This window comes from Amblyomma maculatum, chromosome 8, assembly GCF_055883805.1.
Source record: "Amblyomma maculatum isolate TAMU_Amacu chromosome 8, ASM5588380v1, whole genome shotgun sequence".
In the NCBI taxonomy this organism is placed as follows: domain Eukaryota; kingdom Metazoa; phylum Arthropoda; class Arachnida; order Ixodida; family Ixodidae; genus Amblyomma; species Amblyomma maculatum.
The window spans coordinates 84,222,548-84,249,318 of record NC_139351.1 but is presented as its reverse complement, the minus strand read 5'-3'; the positions used below and the strand labels follow the sequence as shown (position 1 = coordinate 84,249,318).

General features: G+C 41.2%; 1 protein-coding gene across 1 annotated transcript; it reads left to right on the top strand.

Moving 5' to 3' along the window:
* Positions 1-837: 837 nt before the first annotated feature.
* LOC146181673 (cytochrome P450 3A18-like) lies at positions 838-26,771 on the top strand. The gene is made up of 14 exons (XM_084575827.1): positions 838-875; positions 6,027-6,132; positions 6,430-6,482; positions 7,944-8,040; positions 9,210-9,335; positions 11,877-12,120; positions 15,579-15,706; positions 16,902-16,992; positions 17,923-17,995; positions 19,164-19,272; positions 20,030-20,118; positions 22,019-22,159; positions 24,523-24,688; positions 26,523-26,771. Exons 1-14 carry the CDS (start codon positions 838-840, stop codon positions 26,607-26,609), a joined length of 1,548 nt encoding a protein of 515 aa, XP_084431953.1. The 3' UTR covers positions 26,610-26,771.

The following is a 26,771-nucleotide window of genomic DNA, read 5'->3' as shown; positions in this document are numbered from 1 at the left end:
CACGTTGACGGCAATCTGCTGGTAAGGCTCATAATCACCGGAGCTCGCACAGCAGGATAGTTAATCAACATAACTATTCAACGCTCCATGTAGGTGCACTGAGAGCGTATTGCCATTCCCCGAAAACTCAAGCAAAGGAAGTGCCGGGTGGCATCGCTAAAACATAAAACACAACAAAAAAATAAAGTCAATAAGGCTATATATTTTTGACTAACATTGCAGTGCATAAACTAAAATGCATACGCAATAAAATAGTTTGCTGGATTAAAATCGCTTGAAGTAATCTTCTTACCATGCCAGTTTTGTCTGTCGAACCAACTTTAGTACGTTGAATCAAAACGACTAAGAGCGCATATAAAGACAGCACTACCCGTCGCTGCTGTGGCGCAATTAGAACACGTAACAGATATTAAGCTATTAACACTTTTATCTTAGCCAAAAGGCCAATTAACAGCACGTACCTGATTGTAAAACATAGGTTCGATTCCTGTAGATACAACTGCTTTTATTTTTGAACACGCAATATCCAATTAAATTGCACCCATATTTCCTGGGGTATGTTCTCCTTTAGATTGCATAATACGATGTTGTTTTTTTAATTCCTAATAGCAGCAAAACCTGCTGCGAACGCAGCCAGAATGTTTCGGTATGACAACGGTTACACCATTTAATTACCTTCGCAGTAATCAATTTCTGTCTTAACGTGAGTGCATGTTACCTTTCGGTTGCCTTCAGAGACAGTTCTCTGCAATGATTGCCTTTTAAGACTCTTTAAACACTTCTGTACGGATATACGCCGCGCCAACTTTTCGAATTAACCTATTCAATGTAGCAAAGATGGTGCGAGAGACGCCACTGATGTATTACGCTTTGCAGTAAGTAATTTTAATCATAGAAAACCATTTTATTATTAGTGTATTTAAGTTGCCGTACGGCGCTTCATGCTCGAACAAAACGTAAGGTTTTGTTTTATTTCGGAGTGACGCACTCGGCGCTTTTTTTGCTGCAGTTTTCGGGGAACGGCAATACGCCTTCATAGGCTTAATAAATACGAAGGTTTGGTATCACCACTTCTACAACTTTCTCTTCCTAAACTATATTGAACTGATTACACTCTTTTTCGTGCGTATCACTTTCCAAATAATAAACCTTACTTTCTAATATTGAATGAATGAATGAATGAATGAATGAATGAATGAATGAATGAATGAATGAATGAATGAATGAATGAATGAATGAATGAATGAATGAATGAAGCCTTTATTTTATAAAGGGATGCCTCTGTACCGCTGTTTGGGTAGTAAGGAAGTTAGGAGGCATGGGAATGGTAGCTTACTGCTTCTTCACAGTTCTTGAGGCTGTTTCTCGTTGCTTGCCATGCCGCTGATCTTTGCGCTGTATGTCGACCGCTCTCGCACTAATCGAAGCAGGCCACTCTCACTGCCATAGGTGGCAATAGAATGTTGTATTGCAGTGCATGATAGTACCTGATGTGCTAGGGTGGGCATACAATTAGAGGCCATACTCTGCAAAGAAAGGTATGATTGTGCGATGTGCTAGCAAGCAGTTGACCACATTAGCGACTGCTTGGTGTTTTTGATACAGCGGAATATTGATTTTGATGATCTGCGCACATGATGAACTTTGTCTGGTGAACAATGTGTTAGTGCGCCTCCCGTTTCCTTTTTGAAGAAAGCGATGAAAATTCCAGCTTACTGGCGGTACAGTGAAGGAAGAACTCAGCTGTACTTAAAAGTGAAGAAGGAAGAAGGTGCTTAGGTGTGAATAATCACTTGTCAGTGCAGCGATCGTCCTTGTCTATGTGTGTGTGTCTTTGCCAATTCTGTATGCGTCGTCTAATACATGCGTGCTTCGACATGGTGTTTTTGAGCTCGTGTACATAATTAACTGTTATGATCATATAGACGTGAATTTACACTGCAACACAAATGTTTCACTAGCGCATCAGGACGAGTCGAAAAACTGGTAATAAATACTTTGATAATTACTCTCGGCGTTACTCTTTTCGGATTTGTACTAATTATTCTCCGTTGTGGGAGGGACGATGACGCAACAGGGTGAGCCATTACTAACAAAGCAACAGTGAGCAAACTGGCAAATTTATACCTGATTACCTTTATTGTTTTTTACTGATATTTTTAAATATCTTGCTAAATACCTTTCCAAATTTGTATTCAATATTTTAAATAATATGGAATACGTTTATAGATGCCACACCAGACCACATTTGCGACAGGTAAAAGTTTGACACAAACCGGGCTCAACGGTTGTCTGTGGGTGTCATTCAGTGACGCTAGGGAGTATTTTATAAGGGTTTTTCATTGGGTTTTGTGCAGATACACAAATATTGAGCAGCCTCTTTGACTGCTATCAACAATTATTACTTTAAAGTATCGGCAAATATTGTACAGTTGCTTTAATAACAAATAAAAATTTCAGAAGTTTTGTAGTATAGAGCACGAATGTTGGGATTGAGCCCTGCACTGACAATGACAATATTGGTGAACACGAGGAGAGAATAAGAGCGAGAATAAATTCACCACTGAACTAAAGCTTCTATTAAACATTTTTTCCGCTCTCTCCTTAGTGTGAACACAGATAGAGAGTGTCAGGTATCTAGTGTAGCACATGAACAACAGCTATAGAACCTCACCGCTGGCGCGGCACGTGTGCGTGCCCTCACACTTGGAATAATACAGCGCGCTTTGCTACTTTTGTTATTGACGCGAGTAAAGTGTGTTCGCAAATGCCTTGTTCGATCTCCTTGGCCAGCAGATAGTTGCGCTGCATTCGGCTATGGACGAAATGGAATTCTTTGTCGCCTTCGCAGAACTGCGAATTTGCTCATAATAGCGAACTACAGAATACAAAAGTCAATGCAGTGCTTTATGGCTCCTTCACTTTACAAAATGAAACATATGTTCATATATCCTTCTTGTCTTTTGTGCCCCTTCCATAAATTACACAGCTGTGGTGAATAATAGATCTCTAAAATACACTTGTTAACAATGGAATGAAAAGGTAAAATTACAAGAGTTGATTAGAAAGCAGGATTATTATGGTGTCCAATGCCTGTGAAATCTGGAACCTTTAGAAGAAGATACGTGAAACCTTTACCTCCATTGTTCCTAAACTTTTCCCTTTTCCTTTATTCCTTCCATCAATGTACGGTCAAGCTGTCAAGTTCCAAAACTGCTGTAATTGCTTCTTTGTTAACTACATATAAAATATACAGTGAAGGAATGATAGCATCTCTTTCAAGGCAGCTTTCGCATTGAAGGCGTGCACCAGAGTTAACTGGCTTTGTAAATTTAAAATTAGACTGGATGTAAAAACACTATTGCGCACTGTTATTGATCCTGATACCCTATAGCATACGCATTATCGCCTTCTCATGGCGAAGACTTGCATTTGCGGCTTGAGTGGCATGCTGAGCCGATTGCTGCTTGAATCGCATTTTGCTGCGCTCTTTTAAAATGCCGTTCTCCTTGTGATTTGCAAACCGCTGATCGGGAGCATAAAAGAGCGCTCTGGTGTGCATAACAAACGGCTTTGCAACTGGGGAAAAGAGACTGTTGAAACATAAATTTTTCCACTTTTATGTTCGGGTAGCTTGTCGATATGGGCTTCCTGGAGTTCTACCTTCGTGTAACGTGGCGTGTACCGAGAATAAGGATAATGGTCATATTTTCAGCCCCGCATGTACCTGACAGATAATTCCTTTTCGAGCACAGTGCACTTCCGTTGGTTCGGCATGGAAATGGCTGCAATAAAAAAAAAATAGTGAATCGACGGGACGAACTGTAGGGAGAGTTTGTTCAAAAATACTCGTGAACGGATGTCGGTCGGATTATGCCGGCTGAAGCATCCGGCAAACACTACAGGAGAAGCAACTCAAGGCCACATTTGAGTCAACGTATGCGGCAAGAATATCCTGGTTTTATCCGCTACCGTTGTTCAGCAAATACACCTACACCGCACGTGGCGTTTATGACCCAAAAATGTTAACCTTCGAAGTTCTATAAAAGATTTGGTGAACTATTTTTCACGGCCATCTGCAGGCACATTTTCGTAAAATACAAATGGTAGGCAACAGCTCAGGTTTTCCTTAGCAAGGCCTTCCGTATGGGGATCTCGTATACCTTGTTCGCCATCCTGAAATAAGTATAGGCCCTGGAAAACTAGGTGAATACTTAAAAAGCCAGCAACCTTGCCATATGCTACATATTAGGCCATAGCATACGGACTTCGTTGTGTTAAAAACCACCAGACGTCATTGCCACTGTCCTGTAGCGGTCGGAAAACGTTTGATTCCACAACATAGCGGAAAAATTCTGATTGAATGACAAATTTACGACACCGCAATCACATCACCTCTCACGGGAATTACAAACACCCCAAATACAGATAAAAGGAAGGCTGTCGAGGACGTTCCTCAAAGTGGGTATTTAAGAAATCTGAAGAAACTCAATCAAATAAGTTTGTCGCCACGAATGTTCGAAGCAGGACCCTCAGACATGTCAGACGGCCACTAAAACCACACGTCACAATTTTTTGAATTGAAGCGATTGCTTCGCTACGCGAATTAAAGCCAAAGTCAGTGTGCTTCTGATGGCCTTAAACATCTTTGAGTTCGAGTTGGAATTTAAACCACAACAACTTTGAGTGGCTATGTGCTCCCAAAAGTTCCAGGTCAAAGGCAGGTCAAAGATCAACTGACCTGGGAAATAGCTTAACGCGTGGGCAGCTGCGTGGCGATACACATGATCGACGATATTCAATTTTGAGTAAATATAGAGCAGCAACGTGCGGCTCCGCCGGAGCAATCGCTTCACACTAGGTTTAAACGAAGATAAACCACAGCCAAGCGTCTTAATTATTACAGTTATTACAGTGTTAGTTATTACAATATTGCATGCTCTATATAACGTGCACTGCGTAAAGATTATGGGAACACCCGTGTCAAATAAATGCAATCTAGAGTGCAAGAAAGCAATGTAGAACGCTGCCTACACTATCGGGACTATGGCCTCCACCCTTTCGGGTTCATAACCGGGATTTAAATACAATTATCTCCCCGAAAAAGGAACGCTTGAATGAAAAAGGTGCACGAAGTAATAGAAGAACGCTTACGTTTTGCTCAGTTACAATGCCTAACGTCTCAAAGGGACTTTGGCTATGAGAGACGCCTAGTATAAGGCTCAGAAAATTTCAACCACTTGGTTTTTTTAACGTGCACTGATATCGCAGGGCACACGGGGGCCTTGCTTTGCGCCTCCACTGAAAAAGTGCCCGCGCAGCCGGGATTCGATCCTGCATCTATGGGCACAATAATCGAGCGCTCTAACCACTTCGTGACCGTGGTAGGTAGGCAATTTTTTTTTTTAAAAGCTCAAAACAATTTATGGTATAAACACTTGCACTCCCTAGAATACTCTCAGCAGACTAAGCTCCTGTGGAAGCCATACGTTGTGCGCGTCAAGTTCGTTCGTTTTAGGCAAACTTGAAGCCTGTTAGCGTTCCCCTCAGCAAGCATCGATTAGCTACACCTATTGAGCGAAATTTCGAAAAAGAAATTTTTTTCGGGGCATTGTTTTCTTAATGTCTGCACGAGTGAGGCGAAACATGTCATTACAGCCAATATTGAATGTTCCAAGCTTGCCTGTAATTATTACTTGATGCCTTTTATTAATTTCCTGTTTTGTTGGACGAGATATTGTGAATGCTGAATGGAATTCAGTCGTTACATTGTTTCATTATTCGCAAAGACACTAGTTAAGTTTATGAGTTCATGGTATAGGTACCTTTTGCATATAAAAGTTTTGGCGAGTACAAAGAAAAAGTGAGTATTCAGAAATATTAGCCTCAGCTCCACACAATATATCATTATTGACAGCTGCCGGCAATAGACGTCTTCCTTACTTTAAGTGTGGTATACCGGCCCGTGTTGTTACGGTGTTCGCCTCAAATATTTCACTCATATCACAGTGTAACAATTATTGCAGGTTCTGCGCCCAGAGAGCATGGAGGTTTTCTTTGTTCAGAAGACTCGGGATACCCGGTCCTTCACCCTGCTTCATATACGGAAATCTCCAGGAGCTACTTGGAAAGGTAACTGCGATCGCACCGATAATTTAGCAGCAGCCACATCACTGCTGCTGGTAAAAAAGGGCAAATCACCATACATAAACAATTATGCCCCAGCGCATCCAGAAAGCATATTTATCTATTTCGTTTTCTTCTCAAGCATAAATTCTAGCGTAATAAATTTAATGAAGTAATCGAAACTTTACTAGATAAAATATGACTTTTGTAGCACGTCCACTACAATTCCCTCTACTCGTCCAAGCAAACGGTGAAATCACAATATTATGCAGGAAGGAACTTTATGTCATGCCTGCTTTTCAGGGAATGGCCGCCACGTTCGACGATTGGATAACGAAGTATGGGGATATTGTTGGGTGAGTTTGCTTTCTTTCTTACTCATACATATTGTCGGGCCAATGTTTCTTGAACATGTTGATAACATGCTTTTAACTTTGTTATGCTGGAAAAGAATACGAGTCGACGTATTTAGAATGTAGTCGCTAAATAAGTCGTGGCTGACTAAATGCCTATTTAGCATTGCCGTTGACAACGTTATATATGTTCCAACATTCTAAGTAGGCTCAAAATAGTCACAGTTTGTAGAAACTATTCCTGCAGGCTGTACAGATAGCTTCACCGTCGCGTTATCTACGCATTTAGGGCGCTAGACATCTCCTAAGGATGCGGGTGTGATTGTGACCTCGACGGCCGCATACTTAGGGAACGTAAACAAGATAAAGCAAACAAAATTCACATGTAACTCGTAAAATGTAAAATGAGGCATTAAATATTTTTCACACTACGCATGATTTGCAAGTAATACAATATTGAAATGCTTTTTGTAATGGAAAAAAATACGTCTTAGACATCTTAAATTCACAAAGCACAGCTTCTATTAAAGTACGCTTGGCTAAATATGAAAACAAAATCCAATCCTGCTACGTACGAAGGTTGGCCATATGTCGGCCGCTAGGATATATATTACTAAACTAATTTTGCATTGTAAATTGTTGGCTAAATATGAAAACAAAGTCAAATCCTGTTACGTACGAAGGTTGGCCATATGTCGGCAGCTAGGATATATATTACTAAACTAATTTTGCATTGTAAATTGTTAAATTATAATTTTGTACCAACATCTCATCCCCTTTTTTTAACAGCACGGAATAAAAATATGCAGGCATTTCACAGTTCTAGTTTCCTTAAAGACCTATAAGGTAACACTACGACCTCAGACAATAGCTAATTAGACAGTTTTTTTTCAGCAACCGCAGTCTCTTTAGTCTAAAAATGTTCAGATAATAGAACACTCAGAGCAGTCGCACAGTATAAAATGATAGGTTTAACGATAAAAGATAGGAAGCGTGCGGAGTGCATCAAAGAAATAAGTTAATTACATTCCAGTCGAAATCAAGAAGACGAAAGGGGAATGGGATTCACATGTAGTGCGAAGAAAGGATAATCGACGGTAACTTAGGGTAAGAAATTGCATTCTAAAGGAAAAGAAGTATAGTGAAGGGCGACAGAAAGATAGGTGAGCGGATGAGGTAAAGTTTGCGTGGGTTAAGTGGATACATTTAGCACAGCAACGGGTTAATTGGGGGAATGTGGGAGAGGTCTCCACTTGCAGTGCGTATAGTCCGGCTAATGATGATAAATATAAAAAGCAAGAAGCTGATAAGGGCTATTTGGGTAAATCCTAGACACCGACTAAGCAGATATTAGAGCGTTTCCGGCTAGATAAACAATCAAAGTAATGGCTGATGTTAAAGATGCTTAAGTGCCGCTCACCTTCAGAACCTGTGAAGGAAAACAAGTTTTTCCTACCCTTTCAGGTACTTCCATGGGTCTGTTCCAGCGGTGCTAACAAGTGACCCAGAAATGATTAAGCAGGTGTTCGTCAAAGACGGAAAAATGATCACAGGAAGACAGGTAAGGACTGGTTAAAGAACAATTAACTTTTCTTTTTGCTGGGCTTAAATGGTTGCATATCAGGGCCCGAAAGAACACTAATAAGGAGAAACGAATATAAATGGTGGTAATTATTAGTAGAAAAAGTGGCAAAATTAACGAGATAGGAGGGCAGACCTCGGTGAAGGTGGTGTCGTTTTCTCTTCGTGACCTACTGTTGATCCTATTCATTATTTTGGGAAGACATATTTTGCACGCATAGCCAGTTTTTAAATAAATGAGGTCGGAACCAGGAGCCATTATTCTACCGACTTTCATCAGCGTTTTTTTTTTCAGCCCCTTCCATCAAAAGTATGTATGTTGACCTCCTGATACGCGACCGAGGAAAACACGTGGCTTGTGTGAAATCGGCCCCTACTTGATCACCTGGAGATATTAGTGATATATGTGCAATTATTAGCTGGTATTACCTGCTAAAACAATAATTCGCGAGTGAGTGAGTGAAATAACTTTATTGAGGTCTTTTGGTTAGTCTCGGAGAGTCTTCCTGCAGCCGCTTCTTCGCCACCGTTGGAGACTCCTTAGCACGGGTGGTTCCCTCATTCCAGGGCTCCACTGGTCCTGGCTACCTCGCATGCGTGCTGCACCAATGCCTTTTGGGCGGTGAGCTCGCAGCTGGTTAGCAGGCCCTCCCATTGCTCCGCACTTGGGTTAGTTTGTTTGTGGAAAGTGTAGTTGTGTTTACATTCCCATAATTCGCGAATAATTCCCCCTAAAAGTAAAGATTCAAAAACGAATTTGTCATTGGTTTGAATTGATCAATTTGTTAAAATAAAACAATTAAAATATTCGTGATATGGCTTCGACCACCAGCCAGTTCTTAAGTTGGTGTTGTCATCTGCCATTGCTGCTAATCAGATACTCATATAAACTACTCAGCACAGTGTCACACTTTGGCCAGTTTTCGGAGCTAGAACTTTGCATTCAAATTACTGTCAAAATTTTCTCAAGCAGCGTTTCGAATACGCTTAAATGCAATCTTAGCGCTTGTTGTCAAACTTAAGATTTTGAGTTTCTCCGTCACTCATATGAAGTGCACTGGCCTCGCCTTACAAACATTTAAAACAGAAATGATAATCTTCTTTTACACTCTCAATTTTTACGTGTCATCTCTTTCAACGTCTTTCTAGGTTTTCACTTTGGTCACAAAGCCTCTGCTTCTGAATCAAGTGCGACTTACGAGAGTGTATGGACAAGAATGGAAGGAGCTCCGCGGACTCATCTCTCCGACATTCAAGGGGACCTACATGAAACAAGTTCGTATAGGGGTCCTTTACACCGCGCCCATTACAACAGCTGCACAACCACTTTTATATACCACACTCGTCCGCTCACAGCTTGAATACGCTTCAGCAGTCTGGGATCCTGGTACTAAACATTTGATCGACCTACTGGAAATGACACAACACAAATCAGCTCGTTTTATCCTCTCTGACTACCGGCGCACATCAAGCGTAACCATCATTAAACTTAGCTTGGGCTTAACTTCACTTGCATCACGACGCAAAACTGCACGTCTATGTCTTTTTCACAAAATGCTTCATTACGAATCGATTCGCCGTGAGCTGCTCGTTCCCCCTTCATACATTTCACCTCGAACCGATCGCATACATAAAGTAGGCATCTCCATCTGCGGAACTAAAACATTTTTGTACTCTTTTATACCTCGCATATCATAAGAATATACGAGGTATATTCTTCCCACCACCTTCCTTCTTCCGTTGCGGCAATTGCTGATCCTGTTCTGTTTCGTTCTGCTGTTACCGTTTGTAATGTTTAATATTGTATTATTTACTTGTAATGATATTTTTTTCCTCTTTTGTTTTAGCTATTTGTTGCGTTCTGTTCATGTTTCACGTTTTTCAGTGTTTTTATGTACTTTCCCACTCTCCTCTGTAAAGCTTTGCCCTGAGGGTACAATAAATAAATAAATAAATAAATAAATAAATAAATAAATAAATAAATAAATAAATAAATAAATAAATAAATAAATAAATAAATAAATAAATAAATAAATAAATAAATAAATAAATAAATAAATAAATAAATAAATAAATAAATAAATAAATAAATAAATAAATAAATAAATGTCGGATATGAAGTTTAGCATAAAAATGAAGGCTGGCCTTGGAGGATTGTATATTTTAACAACAGTACATAAACACTAACTTCGCTGCCAGTAAAGAAGGGATCATAAACATTACCTACTTCTTTTGATGCAAAAGCTTCATTGCGCCATGTAGCAGCCAGTCAACATGGCAGGCCGCTTGGCAACAAGAGGTCACAGTGTGGATATTTAGCTTAACCACGGTACCACGTATGGTGTACCATGCTACTCCTGATGAGGGTTGAGGGATGAGGGTGAAAAACTGTGGGAGAGGAGGGGGAAATGAATGAGAAAAAAAAAAGAATTAGTGTCACGCACTTTCACACGCACATAAACACACATCACATAATCATAATCACATGCTAGACTCACCACCAGGCAGACATCTCCTGTTGCCATGAAAATATCTCTCTCTCCCTCACGTATGGTGTACGACCACTTGAGCTTTGCCACTTGACATTTGACCTTTTAGCTTTGATCTATGTGACAGATACAGCATCACGTGTTCCCTCTTGTAGTTTACGGCTTCCTCGACCCCGTATTCTGGGTAATTTATTCACTGCAAAGTTATTTTTGCCCACTTCTAAACCTAAGCCTAACCAAATCAATACCAAATAAAGCAAAGCTTTCGTTTGGTTTAACGAAGTTTAGACGGAATAAATCTAAGCCATTTTTTGATGACATGATGCCCACATGACAACTATTGGTTCTGTTAGCAATAAATGAAATAAGAAAAGCTTGAGTTGTGTTAACACTGGGCTGTATTTTTGCTTACTGTAAATAAGAGATAAATACTTTAAGCATTCGTTTTACAAAGCACTCTCTTAACAAGCTGGCAAGGTTTTCTTTATACGTACGGGCATCTTGGATTTTTTATGAAAATCACATGATATATTTTATCCAAGACGCAGCGCTGGAAGCTTTCACCCTTTTTCAAGCGATATGCACTCACAAGATCACTGCGATAATCTAGTGCAGTTTGTATGTAGCATGAAAAACAGAAAGTGAAGGAAACAAAAACAGGTAAAAAGAACCTAGTGTAGAATTTCTTTTTCTGCTGTCGATTTTACTTTCGCTGATTCCTAACGCTAGTAAACCAATCTGAAAGATATGTAATGTAGCCACTTGGTTGAAGGAAATTGAACTAATAACATTTATATCGTTCAAATCCTTATTCATCTCATAAATGCAGTTACTACATTATTACACCAAATCCTCAAGCATCAAAATTTATACAATGTAGTATGATGGCAGATACGTTTGCTGGTTCAGAGAGGCTTCATAAAAATACAGGTTATTAGTTAAAGTCCTAACAATGTTTCAGATAATGCAGATAGCTTTGTTCAGATATCTAGAGGCAAAATCTTTCCTAAAAGTGGCAGAAGATGTCGATTGAGGTGATGCACACTTTCGATTACAGCTTATGCCAGAAGCATTTGCTTTTACCTAATTATCTAGGGGTTCTGTATCCGCCAAGAAAGTAATTGTGCTCGCTGAAGTGCGCACAAAAATTTGTGCTAGAGGAAAACCGAACTTATGGGTACTGTCTTTCTAGACGCATATCTGTGTGTTCCTCTTGTTCTGCTGCTCAAATAAATTAGAAAATACAAACATTCGAAAAGAACATCGTATCACATCAACAAAAATGAAGCCTTTGTGGCTGCTTTGTTCTCCCTTATCTTGTGCGCAGGCTGTGGTCATAATGAAGGATCGTGCCAACCTTTTTGCTGACATGATCGAGACAGCCGCGGCGAAGCAGGAAGGTGTAGTGAACATGCACACCCACGTGCTTCGTCTGGCAATGGACGTGGCAATGGGAGTGTTTCACGGCACCCAAACAGACGTGCAGCGAGGCGACGAAGCAGCCTGCAAGCTTCTCATGAAGTGCCGTCAATGCACCGGAATGTTTGGCGAAAGCAAGATGGTTCTGATAAGTAAGGGATGGTTTTTACTCACAAGAATGCGGAACAGGGGAGAGCGCATGCATTTTTTTTTTTTCAGGGGTCAAATGAGATGGAGAAGGAGATTGCCGACAGCAAAGGCACTTTCTTACAGACTGTGCATTATTAAACAGCTCAACTAATTTGCACAAAAAATGAGAATCCAGGCAATTCGTATGAAGTCGAAACCATTAAACACTCCCTACTTCATTCCAAGCAGAGTGCAATTTACGTTTTCCTTTTAAGGAGCTCCAGATTTGGGAGGCCCATAAGCTTTCAATCAGTTACGAGTGAAACTTGATATTCCTGCTTATTTTATTGCTTTCAAGTTTGCGCATATAACATAGTACATATTGAAATAACTTGCAAGTAAACCGGTGCTCCTGTGCTTCTTGAACTATTTTTCTCTCCCATCTAAAATTGTTCTTTTTTTTTTTGTGGCCTATGCAGAATTGCATGTCAGATTTCATCGGGGGGGTGGTTTGAAAATCACCCCGATAGCTAAGTCTATTCGAAGCAGTTTGCAGACAGGAATAGAACTGTTTGTTATTTTAATAGCTGGGCAAAAAGCTTCGGAGTCTTCAAGAAAGATGAAATGCCACCAATAGAAGTCAGAAAGAATCTAGTTTTTCTGTGCTGAACACCTCCGCTCTATAGTACGCAATGGGCTTTGTTGACTATCTATGATGTACTATCAAGGGCCATGTTGTTCTTTTCAATTAGCAAGCGGTATTCAAGCTCCAATCGACGAGTTTACACGTCGAAGGTGTGAGCTTCTCTTAAAAGTAATCTGCGCTCGTGAAGGAAAGCCGGCATTTGTTTCATTCCAGAGCATCGCTTTTTCACTGGCGGTAGCCAGAAGACAAATATTCTAGGAGTGATCCCAATGCCACGAATTTAGAACAAAGCAAATTCCAGATAACAAACACCTCTGCACAATGGAGGTGATTTTGCAGAAAAACTTCTGAAAATGACATATTTACACTCACTCAAAGTAGAGGTTCTCTCTATTCGGTGAGTGGCCCGCTGGGTCCGTAAAGTTGTATCGAACGGTCCGGATATGGTCACTAGCCCCTGAATGGTGTGATTTCGCCAGCAGGCCGAGACAGAAAGGACTAAAATGTCATTTTTGAGTTTTTTTTAGCGCTCATTTCTGGATTGATTCACCTCGCTGTTATCGCCGGTGTAGCGGAACGAAGTACCGTCGGTCGCTCTTAGATTGCTATAGTGTCACTATAGAGTCGAGAACTATATTATAGTGCGCAATATGGTCATTGCATGGACAGTGATAGGGTGGCTATACAAGACAGATATTTCTGAAGCGGCAGGCGAGTACCGCCGCTTGCTCATAGATGGCGCAAGGAGGGGAGCGCGCTTTAGAGCTCTGTCGTCAAGCGCGTTACCTCCTCGCAGTCTTACAGTGCTGCTATGAAACGTGCCCCATCGTTAAATCGTCCAGTCGGACTGTCGGTTCTTCTGCTGGCATCGTTGTCTTGCTAGTATGTTATGTGAAAAGTAAAGAATAGTAAAATTGTTTAAACAAGTTACCTGCGGGGTAACTTGCTTAAGTCTGCGGGGTATGAGCGAAACAAACGGTGCGAATGCTTCGTCTATCACAAATAGAGGCTCAGTGACGCAGACGCTTGATTCGGGAAGTACTCACTACCACCCACAGCACCCTGCAGTTCCCGACGGGGAAGATAAACAGCTGCGCTGCGATTTAGCATTGTGGAGCATGGTAGTAGTGCAAAAGATTATTCTTTTACTTCACTGATTTGAAAGAATCGAACCTTTACCGCAACATGGGCGCAGACTTTTTCTACCGTCCGATACACTCTGGACGCGCCCTCTGGGAGGACAAATACGATTGCAGTGCTTGCGTGAAAGGCTTTGAAGCCCTAAAACATTCTTGGGCGACGTCTGATAGTGACGGAAATTATGCTTCTAGCGTGATAATTCGCTTCAATCTCTTCATTACTGCCTAGCGTTACCTATGCATCTTAGCATCAACGCGCACATTTTTGTTGTTCTTGTAAATTAAAAATCCATCAGCTCTCAAAGCGGTGTTGAGATGACGACTTTGAAATTCTTTTCTTCACTTAAATTGCAGCTGATAAATTGGACTTGCAGTTTTTCTGAAAAGAACGAACAGGTGTGGTGTTTGAGCACTGCTGGTTGATTGACTGATTGATTTATATGAAGGTAAAGGCACGGTAACTGTCTCAATTTTTTTCTGTGGACACTTCAACCGCGCCGTAAGGAAAGGGAGGAAGGTGGGTGTGGAAGTGGAAAGAGAGAAAGAGGAGCCGTAGTGGAGGACTACGGAGTAATTTCGACCACCTGGGGATGTTTAACGTGCGCTGACATACGGACGCCTCTTCGTTTCGCCTCCATCGAAACGCAGCCGCCGAGGTCAGGTTCGAATCCTGGTACTCTGGCACAGTAGTCACGCGCCTTACCACGGCACCACCCCGGCGGCGCCTGCTGGTTGGCGCGTCTGCAGTTGGTGGTGTTTTGTGGTAGAGGGTAGGTGAGTTGGGAAGTATTATTTTTTTTTTGTTATTTTTATGCTGCGGACAACTAGGAGGCCTCATGAGAAGGAAGGATCCTTGCTACTTCCTCCAGTAAATTTTGTGGCTCTTTCCTTGGCCGGGTGATGTCCAGCTTTCGAGAGAAACCTGTCCTAAGCAAAAGTGGAGAAAGTTTCTGCGAGCTCTTTTTTTCGCTGATAAATGTATTCAGCGTTAATGACAGGGTTAAGATAAAATGAAAGGTTAATTCATTTCTCGCAATTTCAGCTGTTCTCGCGTTTATTCTATTGACACCTAAATTAGCAGGATGAAAATTACAGATGAAAAATAAGGCAGGTTCATGTATTAGAGTCTTGGGCGTACTTGTGCGGCAGAACTGTTAACAAAAACGACTTGCCACCATTGACGCGAAGAAACTGGTTGTCTCGTCTTAAACTGCTCTTTCAACCTACTAACGGCTCCTAAAAATAGATTTCACAGAAATGATTTAGTGTCATCAATAACGTCTCCATGCTCTGTACTCCTTGTATCGTATCCTACCCTGACAAAACCTCTCTCTGCCTATTGGAAATGCGCTAATAATCAAAAGATAAGAAAATATTCTAAGCTAATCGAATGGTTGGGGTAAGAGGCTACCCTTTGTAGTTTTGTGGCTTTTCTACGAATAATGTTTCCCCGTAAATGCAGGAAAAAATAATGACTGCACATGTTAATAATGGCCCGTGTTTCATGATCTCACTGTGAAGGTGCCATATGCGTGCATACACACGTACCATGGTCAGCTGAGCTAACCATGATGAAAGTTTTGGCCTCATGGCTAAGCAGGCCACATTCTAAAGGTTCGAAAAATACGATAATATAACTGGTCTCGAAGTGGTGTATTTAAGAAAACGTGGTTTGCGACATTTGTTTTTCCTGCAGATTCAATCTCAGAGCTACCGTTCCTTTTCAAGCCACTGCTGAAATACGGCTTGTCTCGTGGTGTTCCCATGGACGCTGTACTTGCCTATTTTGGTCCTCTTTTCGAACAACGAAGGCGGATGAATGGAGTGAGTACCCTTATTTATTGCTGTAGGCCGGATTAATGAGTACGATGGTAATGAAGTAGTTTGGTTTCAAGAGGTAAATTTCCCTCAGGTATTTTAGCGGAACGGGAAGTCATGCAATCTGAATATTTACAGAAATGAGGCAGTTTAATGTACTAGTCTCCTCGAGCCAAAGCTCAAGAATTTGACCTCAGGTGCGGTGCGAGGTGACGGCGCCACGCTTCACCTTCGCTTGTGGGGTGCGCGGAGGCGTGATTCCGTTTCCTGAACGGTAGGGTCCTCTGAGCAGCGTCACCTGGCGACAAATAGCAGAAATATTGTAAAAATGAATAATCGCGGGTTTAAAGCTTGCCGTACTCGTTGCTTCAGTGGTGCAATGGAGTGACACTACTTCCTTCAGCACTATGCGAATAAAACATCTGTTCGATTCCTCTAACAGCAATTTTTTTTTTCTTTAAATTTTTTTATCAGTTTAGTTTTCACCGCGACAATAAAATAAGCTACCAAGATCCTTCCTCGGGGGTGTTCCCTTTTAGGTTGCAATGTGTAGTGTTTGTATGTATATGATGGGAAAGCGGCAACAGTGGCGTATTTGTTATGGCGATCCATAAGTAGTGAGGTCTTGTCTTCGGATCCCAGCGGGAGACCCTCCCTGTGCTTTGTTCATATTATAACATCTACCCGCGGCTAAGATGTATCCTCAACGCATTCTGCCACACCGCGATAACTCAGTTCTCATGGACCCGGGTGGAATTGCGGGGTGGCTGCTTTCTGATGGATGAAAAAACAAAACAGAAACGAGGCGCTTAATTGTGTACTGTGTGATGCCAGTACACACGTTAAAGGACTCACAGAGGTTGAAATGTCTGGAGACCTCCACTACGGTACCCCATGGAGTAGTTTGTAGTTTTGCGGCGCTAGTCCCATTAAGCAAACTACCGTTTCCACAATTCTCAGTTTCTACAAAAAAAACAACACCTTTAGAAATGGTACTTTGTCTTGTGTTTTCTTTTTTAGATAATTTTTGTTTTTTGCATGTCTACTGCACAAAACCTCTAATTTTCCTAGCCCTTACTGAAAGTGCAATTGTTAGAAAATTGCAATGCCACTTTGGCCTGGAATAAGAAAGTGACTGAGTCTTTTTGGGTGTTCTTTTGAGCCTCACTGTACTTACTCTCTTACTCTCTCCTTCACATAGGCTAACAAAGCAGATCTTTTACAAACTCTCCTCAACGCCGAATCCGAAGACAGTCCACAAATCAATTTCGAGGCTGCAAAAGGTGTCACTAGTAAGTGGTGTATTGAGCTCGTTCCGAATAGAAATTGATTATGAGTGGTAACTCTTTTAAGGTAAATAAAATTTAATGTACGTACTCTCATTTGCAATGTATTATTGCTTTTAGGCGTATTGCTGAAAAAAATGTCTTTCTCCATGAATGATGTTTAAAATCTCAGCCTTGAAATCTCCTTGTGTAAATATTGGAGAAAACGACTCCATGATACTTCCTTCAAGCAATTTAATATTTTGACCTACATTATAGCTCTCTCTATATAGAGAGAGCTATAATGTAGGTCAAAATATTAAATTGCTTGAACGAAGTATCATGGAGTCGTTTTCTCCAATATTTACACAAGGAGATTTCAAGGCTGAGATTTTAAACATAATTCATGGAGCAAGACTTTTTTTCAGGAAAGCGTAGCAGGGGGCGGCAGAAACTTAGGTGGGCGGATGAGGTTAAGAAGTTCGCAGGGGTCAAGTGGATGCAGCTAGCACAGAACCGGGTTAAGTGGAGAAATATGGGAGAGGCCTTCGCCCCGGAGTGGGTATAGTTAGGCTGAAGATGATGATGATGATGATGATGATGATGATGATGATGATGATGATAGCCTTTCGATCAGTTCCCACCAGCCGCACATAGACCAAGGTTTTGCCAATTCATGCTGGCTGACTGCAGGTTTTCATTAACGTCGAATTTATTATACTGAAAACAGAAGTTTCTCAATTTCACCATCAATAAAATGGCGAGCGTCCCTTCCGAGTCCCATCTGCTCTAACATACTCAGTAGACGCAGGATGACTTCATTAACTCTTCGCTCGCTCAAAAGGTGCTTGTTTTGCAATATTTTATTGCCACGCGTTTTGATAATTGCAGTGGAAGTCAAAGCATAATGCTATGTTTTTACTGTTCGAACTTACACGCTTTTTTATGTATGCTCAGGTGAATATAAGCAAGTGCATCTTACATGCCGCACGCGGACACTGGCTAACGGAACTTTATTCATTATTGCTGCGTAAGTATATTATTACCCAATATTTTGTAGCGCTTCGTATGTAATTGTAAGTTTTAATAACTCAGCTTTCAACCATTTACTCCTATTAACAGAAATAAATTTTTCCCGAAATAAAATTAACATTGACTTTTACTCATTTGAATAATAACGTGTACTTTAACACTAAGTTTAGTAGCGTAAAGATGACAACCAGAGTGAATCTCTAACCAATCACGCCCGAGAAAAGCTTGGCGTCCAGGATTATGCTTTGCTTCATTAACCCAAGCTTCTTTTTCAATAAGGCTCGCGTTTTTTGTGTGACAAATAGTGCAGGAAGAATCTCAGTGGCTACCGGGGAAACTAAAAGGTACAAAGCGCGAATAGGTCAATAAGTGGAATCTATTTGTATAGTTAATGGCCAAATTTCTGGCAAAGTAAGAAGCGATTACTACACCGCACACATACTAAGAAGAATACCTGTCTGCCCTGGCTATCCTATTCCTCAAGGGAGGCCGCAGCGAACACCGGTAGCAACAGCGCTGGATTGGATTCTGGCGTGAAGTGACAGACATTGCGACAGCGCCTCTGTCACAGGTATATTCGTCACTTGAGAGCCGTTGCCTTCCAGAGGGCATTCAAAATAAAAACCGACTATTGTGCCAGCCGTAGCTATTGATGCTGCAGGTAGCCTTCTAAAAGAGCTCGCAAGGTTCCATCTCTTTATCGCAATCGTAACAGTTGGGTAGGTGTCAGTGTGACATCCTATAACAATAATAAGGCGCTAACTTTTGCCACCAAGAAAAAAACTGCGAAGTTGTATGGATAAAAATCTCTTTATTCTTAATGTTAACAAATAAAAGCGGAATTCGTTGTTGAACAGCAGCAGTACATATACAACCCATATTCTGCCACAATGTGTTTCCATTTATAGTGCACGCTTAGATTTAAGGTCATCAAAAGGAGCCGAATTACACCATTGCAACAGCCCTTCACTTTTCGTCGCTCGGCATTGATATGTGGGGCATCCCACAAAAATACCGCGTTAACATGAAAACAGCACCGGCTTGAGTTCTAGAGAACTCGGCGCTTGTTTCTCGTAATCACGATATATGTTCAGTATATATGTAAAAAAGAGCTAAACTTTCTTATTTAATCAGAACATGATAAGATGTTAAAATATTCGCTTTAGGATTGATGCCGTCGCTACACCACTGACGTTTGCTACTTACCTCTTGGCAATGCATCAAGATGTTCAGGATCGTCTTAGAGAGGAAGTTCAAAAATCAATTGCGAAAGATGTGAGTCGATGGCTTTCCTTCTTTGTTTATTCTATATCTTGATAATATACCACCCAAAGTTAGAAAAAATCGCTGACGTTTTGCCTCCAGATCTCAAAGTGCCGTAAAGCATTGCTGGAAGTGGCCCTCTGTCAGACGTTGCAGTTACTAGACTATCCCTTTCTCGTCCCTAGCAAAAAAAAATAAAAAAATAGAAGCCTGGAAGTGCGGAAATCGTTAAAATGATGTTCAATTTAGCGCAAGCTATGTAATTTTTACTCAGTCTCTAATGTATTTCAATGGCTTTTATGTCTCATAGACTTTTAGTGTTCTACGCTATATTTCATTCTGCACAAAATGATACAATCGAAATTTTTAATATGAGCGAATTATTGGAATAATGGCCTACTACATTAACTAGCTATTTCGCAATGCTGCAGCTAATAACTAAGTGAACAAACTTGTCCAACCGCAAAAGCATGAAATAACTGCTAAATTATTGCTACTGAAATACCGGCAACGCGGGTTTTGTTATTCTTGTGACTTGGTGAATCCATGAGTACCTTCTTTTATTGAGATTTAGAGCAAGGAGCTTTGTTCGAGACCAGTATAGGAACAAGAGCCCTATATGCATATGCCCTATACTTAGAAATTGTCGATTCCCTAAAATATGCTCAATATTTATTTGTATAGGCAGGTATTAATCGATAAGGGCCGCAATGAAAATCAAACATTTTATGAAATGACTACCTTTTGTTACGCTTTCTTCACTGAACAGGGAGAGTTAACGTACGACAACATTTGCGGAATGGAATACCTTGGTCAAGTTATATCGGAAGCCCTCCGAATGTATCCTTCTCTCCATGGGTAAGACGTTTCAAAGCAAAGCTTACAGTGAGAAAACTAAAAGGGGGCATTGTGCGCACTATGGTAGTAAGCGAAATGTGTAGTAGGGTACTGTACAAATGATGTCTCATGAAAAGGCAATTTCTAGAGAGTAACCTCTAGGCCTCCAGAGAAGAACCTGCAATTTTTGAACTACGTATACATTTATACAATGATTCACTGATTTTTTACATGACGTTTATTGTTTCTCCTACTGCGCTTTCAAGAATAGTGCCTTCGTACGAACGGTTACGCCCCCTTAGTTACTAACGGGCACCGTGCTCCCAAAAATAGTGGATGTTTAAGCATGGAATGAACCCAGTTATAGAACAAACGCTGCGATTGCTACAGCGACTGCCACTTCAACGGTGCAGTTACTGGCAGAGCAATACAATAAATGAAGTGTATGCTATACATAAATCAGTGTCGGCGCTGGCAGTTGGTAAAAAAAAAAGATTAGGGACCCATAGAACTATCGCCCATGCACGGACTGGGTTCTTGCTTTGGTCACAGGTGTTTCCCTCTGTAAGCATCAGTAATAATGCTCAAAAATAAAATTTTACCAGGCCTTTCGCGCTAAAATGTCAACATCTAGCAACATAGGTTATTGCTCTTTCGGAGCCAGCAACAAAATTAAAGCAAAAACTAAATCGCCGTATCGTTGCACCAGAATTCGGTATGTTAAGCCAGAGAAAAGGAAAAAAAGCCTCGTGATATTCCGTGCAGCGAAAATCGGATATTAACTCTTGCTTGGCCATAAACTTGCATGTACATTCTCCCAACTTTTTAACCTGAATAAGCTAGCATAAACACCGAGTCGGTAAGCGCTGTATGAATGAGCACCGCGTCGAAAGGAGCGCAAACACGCGCATGCGCGCAAGAATAGTCTAGTGTTACTTTCCTCTTCCATGCTAATACAAAAACCGGACCCTGATTTTTTCCACTGATTCTTTTATATTTATCTTCTGGGCTTACGGCTGTTAAAGGACTAGAATGGGCAACGTGGTGCCCTCTACTTTTTTCTAAGAGGCGAAGGTGCCAACTATAAGCAAAATTATCCGAGAAGATGTCAATGCTATCGCGCTTCGCGGTACATGACACCTTTTATCTACTTTATTACCAGCGCGGGCACAGAAATTCTTATTGGCAATTTTCGTTTTTAGTCTGTGCTCTTGAGGGAAGCAATCAATTTACTTGAGCGAACATAATGGAAGGGCATCTGCGCTATTGTTTGTGAGATGGAATATTCTGACCAGTAGTACTTGCAATGGCAACTACCTCTTTGGCAACACTAATGTGCTACGCCAATAATGATACCAATATTATTATTAATAATAATTGGTTCACAGGAAGGGAAAGGAGCAGTATCTGTCACCTTTGTTTCTGTGAATACCTCAACCGCGCCGGAAGGGAAGGGAGGAATGTGGGAGGGAAAGTGGAAAGAGATAGAGGAGCCGTAGTGGAGGGCTACAGAGTAGTTTCGACCACCTGGGGATCATTAACGTGCGCTGACATCGTACAGCACACGGACGTCTCTTCGTTTCGCCTCCAAATGATGAAGACGAAAACGGTGCTCAAAAAAAGAATACGGGAGTGCGGTCCGGCTCACGGAACAACGCGGCAGAGTTCAGCTTTGCCGGACTTTTCATTGCTCGGATGCTTGTATTTTCGCAATATTATCCGCTGTGCCTCGTTACACGGCGCTTATTGACTTGGCGGCCCATGCTCGCGCGTTCAGGTTAAATGATTGGAAGGGTGTACACCTAATTCAGGTTGTATCGTTATTCTTTCTGACAGGCGTGTTTCTTTCGTATGTCCCGATACTCAAGTGTGTACGCGTCATGTGCCTGCCAATTGTTTAGGCTGACGATTTTTTTTGCAGATTTGTGCAGCGTGCGTGCGACGAGGATTACGAATACAAAGGCATGCGGTTTCCAAAGGACACAGTCATAGGGGTGCCAGTGCTCAGGATGCATTATGACCCAAGATTTTGGACTCACCCGGAAAAATTTGATCCTGATAGGTACGCTGTAACATGGACATAACATTAGTGGTTTTCTTCTTGATACTAGGCGCGACATGATTTGAAACGGGCCGGAACATTTAAATCGACAAAAAGCGACAAAATGCTTGCGTTGTTATAAAGGCATCTAACAGCACAGCTCGTTTCCTTTTTAGGAGCTGTTTTTCAGCGCGTGGCGCTAAGCTTCGCTTCGCGGCGTTTATTGGCTACCTCTAGTCGCCGAGGTTCACATTCTGTCAGCACAGAAGACTTAAGCTACGCTGTACTCATTGTCGAATTCCTTTTTCTATGTTAGACAAGTATCCAATCTGCAAACAAATCTAGGAAAAATGAGGGTCTTCGAAATGAGATGCCTACGAGGGGGGCGAACTCACACAGATTGTATTTTGTCATGAATGCGAAATAATAATGCTACTGAAGATTAAAGCTGACACGCCAGTCATATGCTTCGATTGGGATCCCACCGCAGGATACTAATGGCGCCTTATAAGGTTGTTTTTTTCTTCTTCTGCTTTATAATCATTACCTACATGGTTAGATTAGTAGTTCACACGTAATAGAAAACCTTGTGATTTTCGTTTGGCCTGTGGGTGTTTCATCCCTTCGTGAGTAGAAAGCATAGGAACGCCACTTGACAATAGAACTGGACTCCAGCTTCTCGAAAGTCAAGGTTAACTATATGTGTAATCCCGTCGAAAAAAAAAAAGGTGTAAGAAGAGTATCTACTTATCAGTTTATTTAATTTTCGATACCTAAAATGCCCCTCTTAGGCCATTGGACCAAAGAAAACAGTAATCAGCGCTAAAGTGATGAAACTATCCACAGAGCTTCTATAGTACTGCCATCAAAGCTTCCTCAGAATCATAGAGGAATTGTTCGCTACAAAAAGGCTGGGGCCGCCAAGGTGCGTCGAGCGCTTATCTAAGGGCTAGGTTAAAGCACATTGGTGTATAAAAGGGAGTAATGGTAAATATTGTTTAAGCATACAGAGACAGTGTAAAAGGTAACAACTGCAATAAGGAATAAGAAATGAGCATGTTCGTTCTGATATTTCTTTCCATCAGGTTTCATTGCCTCTGTGAATCGAAAAACAAGGAGCTTGAAGTATCAAAATTGATAAAGTTGCAAAAACAATTTCCTCCGTTGTGTATTTGGCGCTACGTTTCTGAATATGGTTTTCGCTGCTATTGTGTTATCATGGATGCTAATTAATTTTATAATAATTATTAACCCCATGTGGCGTTTCTTGCAGCCTTCGCCTTGTTCTCCAGGTGATATTGACTGATAAGGGCTAAGAAGAAGCTGAAATCAATAATGAGGGCAGTAATATTCGAGATGCATCAATGAAAAGAAAAAAGCCATGTGTGTAAATTTCCCTTCGCATTTACCCATTTGCAGCCTGCAGTCGCTTTGGGACGTTAACACCCCTGTACCTGATCAAAACCAGGTTGCCGCCATATGCGTGCCACATGTGCCTCCGTCGCATCCGCTAGTGCGCCAAAGTGGAGTTGATGTACCGTTGACTGAGGCTATTAAAACGCTATCATTGTCGGTCATACCTTGTTTGTGGGAACAGGCATTCTTGATAACAATCCTGGCACTTTCAGATACATGTGAGTGTAAATGGTTTTGAAAAATAACAGGGAGAACTTTCTATTCAGAAGGAGTAATTTGATAGCGGTGACTGTAGGCAGTGTTTGACAGGGTGTATTTAGCTCACTGCACTCAACTGTGTACACCGCTGCTGTTTATCTTAGTTGAAGGTTAAAGAACACAAAAAAGAGGGCGTACAGTTGGCATTTCCATCCACGTGCTTTGGATACCTTTTTAGGTCTGGAAAGCAGCTGCCGGATATGCGCACTGTCATTAATATTTCGAGCGTACTTTTACAGATGTGAAATTGCGGCAGACGTAAGCACTTCTAGCTGAGCATCCCGTGATGAGGTATGGTTCGAAAACATTCACAGAAAATTAAAAGGAAGTTCTGTGAGAGTAAACATCGTTATTTGGACCACGCAGAGCATGCCGCACAGGAAACGTAGGGTTTTCTCGCTAGTTGCACAAACACGTGGATACCGAGAACTGTCCAGCCACGCTGGCGACATCTCCGAGCTTGCACACTCTCATATAGAACCAAACAGGGGTTACATGTAAAGGGCAGTCCAGAAAACAGCGGCATACTTTAATAATAGTGAAACAGTTTACAGAGGAGAACAGGCATGTGAAACAAAGAATGTTTTTCCACGAATAGTGAGCACAACATATGTTCTGTTCATAATTTTCCTAGATTGAACGCAGAGAGAGGCTGGCTGTGTAAATCTGAATTGTTAAATAAATGGTTTTCTTAATCACTGTTAATGCAGGTTCAGCAGTGAAAACAAGCACAAAATAAACCCGATGGCGTATCTTCCCTTCGGTGCTGGGCCCAGAAACTGCATTGCATCCCGCTACTCCGAACTGATTATGAGGGTAACGCTAGCTACACTTGTCTCCCGGCATAAGGTGTCACCAAGTGAAAAAGAACCAAAGGTAATTGCAACTTTCGTTAGTGCCTAAAGCTGTGCTTGCAATCGTTTCCTCACCTAATAAATATCGATCTCCGCGCATTTGCGCAATTATTCCCATTTGTTATCCCCGTCATTCCTGCTCATTCGCCCTCCCTGGTGGTTCAATTGATAGGCAGCCCCACAGCTCAATTCAAAGAAGCGAATAGAATTCCGGCGTCCACAGGCCGGTCTATGATGGAGGCGGAAAGGAGGGCGGCGACTGTCCAGTGTGCCTGCCAGTGCGCATTAAAAATTTATTGTGAAATTTTTTCAAAGCCGTCCACTTCGGCATTCATCATAGGCCGATCCGATTTGTAACATTGAACCCTATAATCCAAACGTTATGCCACAATCGTCTCACTGCCTCGTTTTTACATACATCTAACCTAATCACAAGCTGGCTTTATTTTCGCCCAGCGTAAAAGTTGTTACATCTTTTGAGGGGCACACGCACATTCAAAATTCTATACGCTCTTCTCGCAGTTATTTTCCTCGTTTGCAACTTCACAATGTTTTTATCAACTAACAGTAATTTGCGAATTGTTATTTGAAGTTCTTTAAAACTGCCAAATGACCCCGTATATTTTTTTCCTTTGGCTCTCTTTTCCCTGCCCCCTCCCATAGCTTACTTGGTTGTGGAATGAAAAGATAAGATATGATGACAAAAAAACAGCCTCACTCATAATTCATCCATGATTCTTTCTTTTTCGTGTGTAAAGTGTGGCCGGAAATTTCTGCCAGCTCGCACACTCATTTATTTGTTATATTTTCAAGTATGATTAGCATTGCTTTGTTTTTCGAAGACATCTTATTATTCATTAGGCTTGCTCCTATTCTAGAATTTGGCATATAGTCTGTCACTGAGTCTCTCTTTCTCTCACTCCACCATTCTCACCATTTGCTCATGTGCACTTCTTCCTATTTGTATAGGCGCCTGCTGGTTATTGTTATCCCTGTGCCTTTTTATCATATGCAGTTGATGAAACTTATAAAACAGCTAATATATTTCTCTAAGGATAAAACATTCCAGAACAAGTTTCGCGCAACGCAAGCTATTCAGTCTATTCAGAGTATATTAGAGTCAAGCTCTACTACTGCAAGGATACAAAATTGAAAATAGGCTACCTACCCTCCTTTCATATTGTAGTCCGGAGGAGCTCACACCGTGCTTAGTCGCCTTAGCAGTCGGTTAAATCTGCTGTAAATATATCACAACATAGATCGTGTTAAGTAGAAGCATATCAGACAGTTACAGTTAGTTAAAAGGCAATTAAGCAGTGCGTAAATATAATTTCGCACGTAAATTACCGTTAGAAAATTGTGATATGCCCTTGAATCGGTACTGACGAGAGCCAGTATAACCTAATAGTAATCGGTTATAATTAATTACTGTGAATAATTGTACAACCTAAAATATATTGCGAGATACATCGTTCGAATGATACCGGCGTGATAGTGGAATTATTTGACATTCAAATACTGACGTAATGCAGTATATCGTTCGATGGCTGTTGACGAGTGCATTGTAGTTAAATTACATATAAGTCCATGCTAAGCCATGAAACGAGAGCTATGCTTGAGAAACTACTTTCGACCGGGTCGAACAGCATCGATTGTTTTTAGAATATCCCTTTAAGAGAACTGTCAGACCAATAAGGAATGCGCTTAGAAAGAAAATAATGATGCTGGTGGGGGGGTATAGTTAAGAGAACTGTCCGAGCAATAAGGAATGCGCTTGGAAGGAAAATAATGATGCCGGTTGGGGGGGTAACCTCAGAAGAAACTGATCATTCTGTACGTATACATTCCTTTTTCAGACAACAGGAGGCTTCCGCGCCACCTTTATTCTTCTTGTTCCGGAGAGGGGAATATGGTTACAAGCCGAGAAGTTGCCTACACCTTGATATTTCAACGAGAACAATTGGATAACCCAGCATAGCTCTTTTATCGGTCTCGAACTGAGTAGATTAATTACCTCGTTTCTGTCATAGTTCTGAATATTTAGTTGCCTGGTTAGTAATATAAAACCATGCTAACTCAGAGACACATGTGACTTGGATTGCGTA

Coding starts and splice junctions, on each gene's coding strand:
- LOC146181673 (XM_084575827.1), top strand. CDS start 838: ATGGTGCGAGAGACGCCACTGATGTATTACGCTTTGCA. Junction 6,483..7,943: donor AAGTATGGGGATATTGTTGG/GTGAGTTTGCTT, acceptor CTACCCTTTCAG/GTACTTCCATGGGTCTGTTC. Junction 12,121..15,578: donor AAGCAAGATGGTTCTGATAA/GTAAGGGATGGT, acceptor TTTTTCCTGCAG/ATTCAATCTCAGAGCTACCG.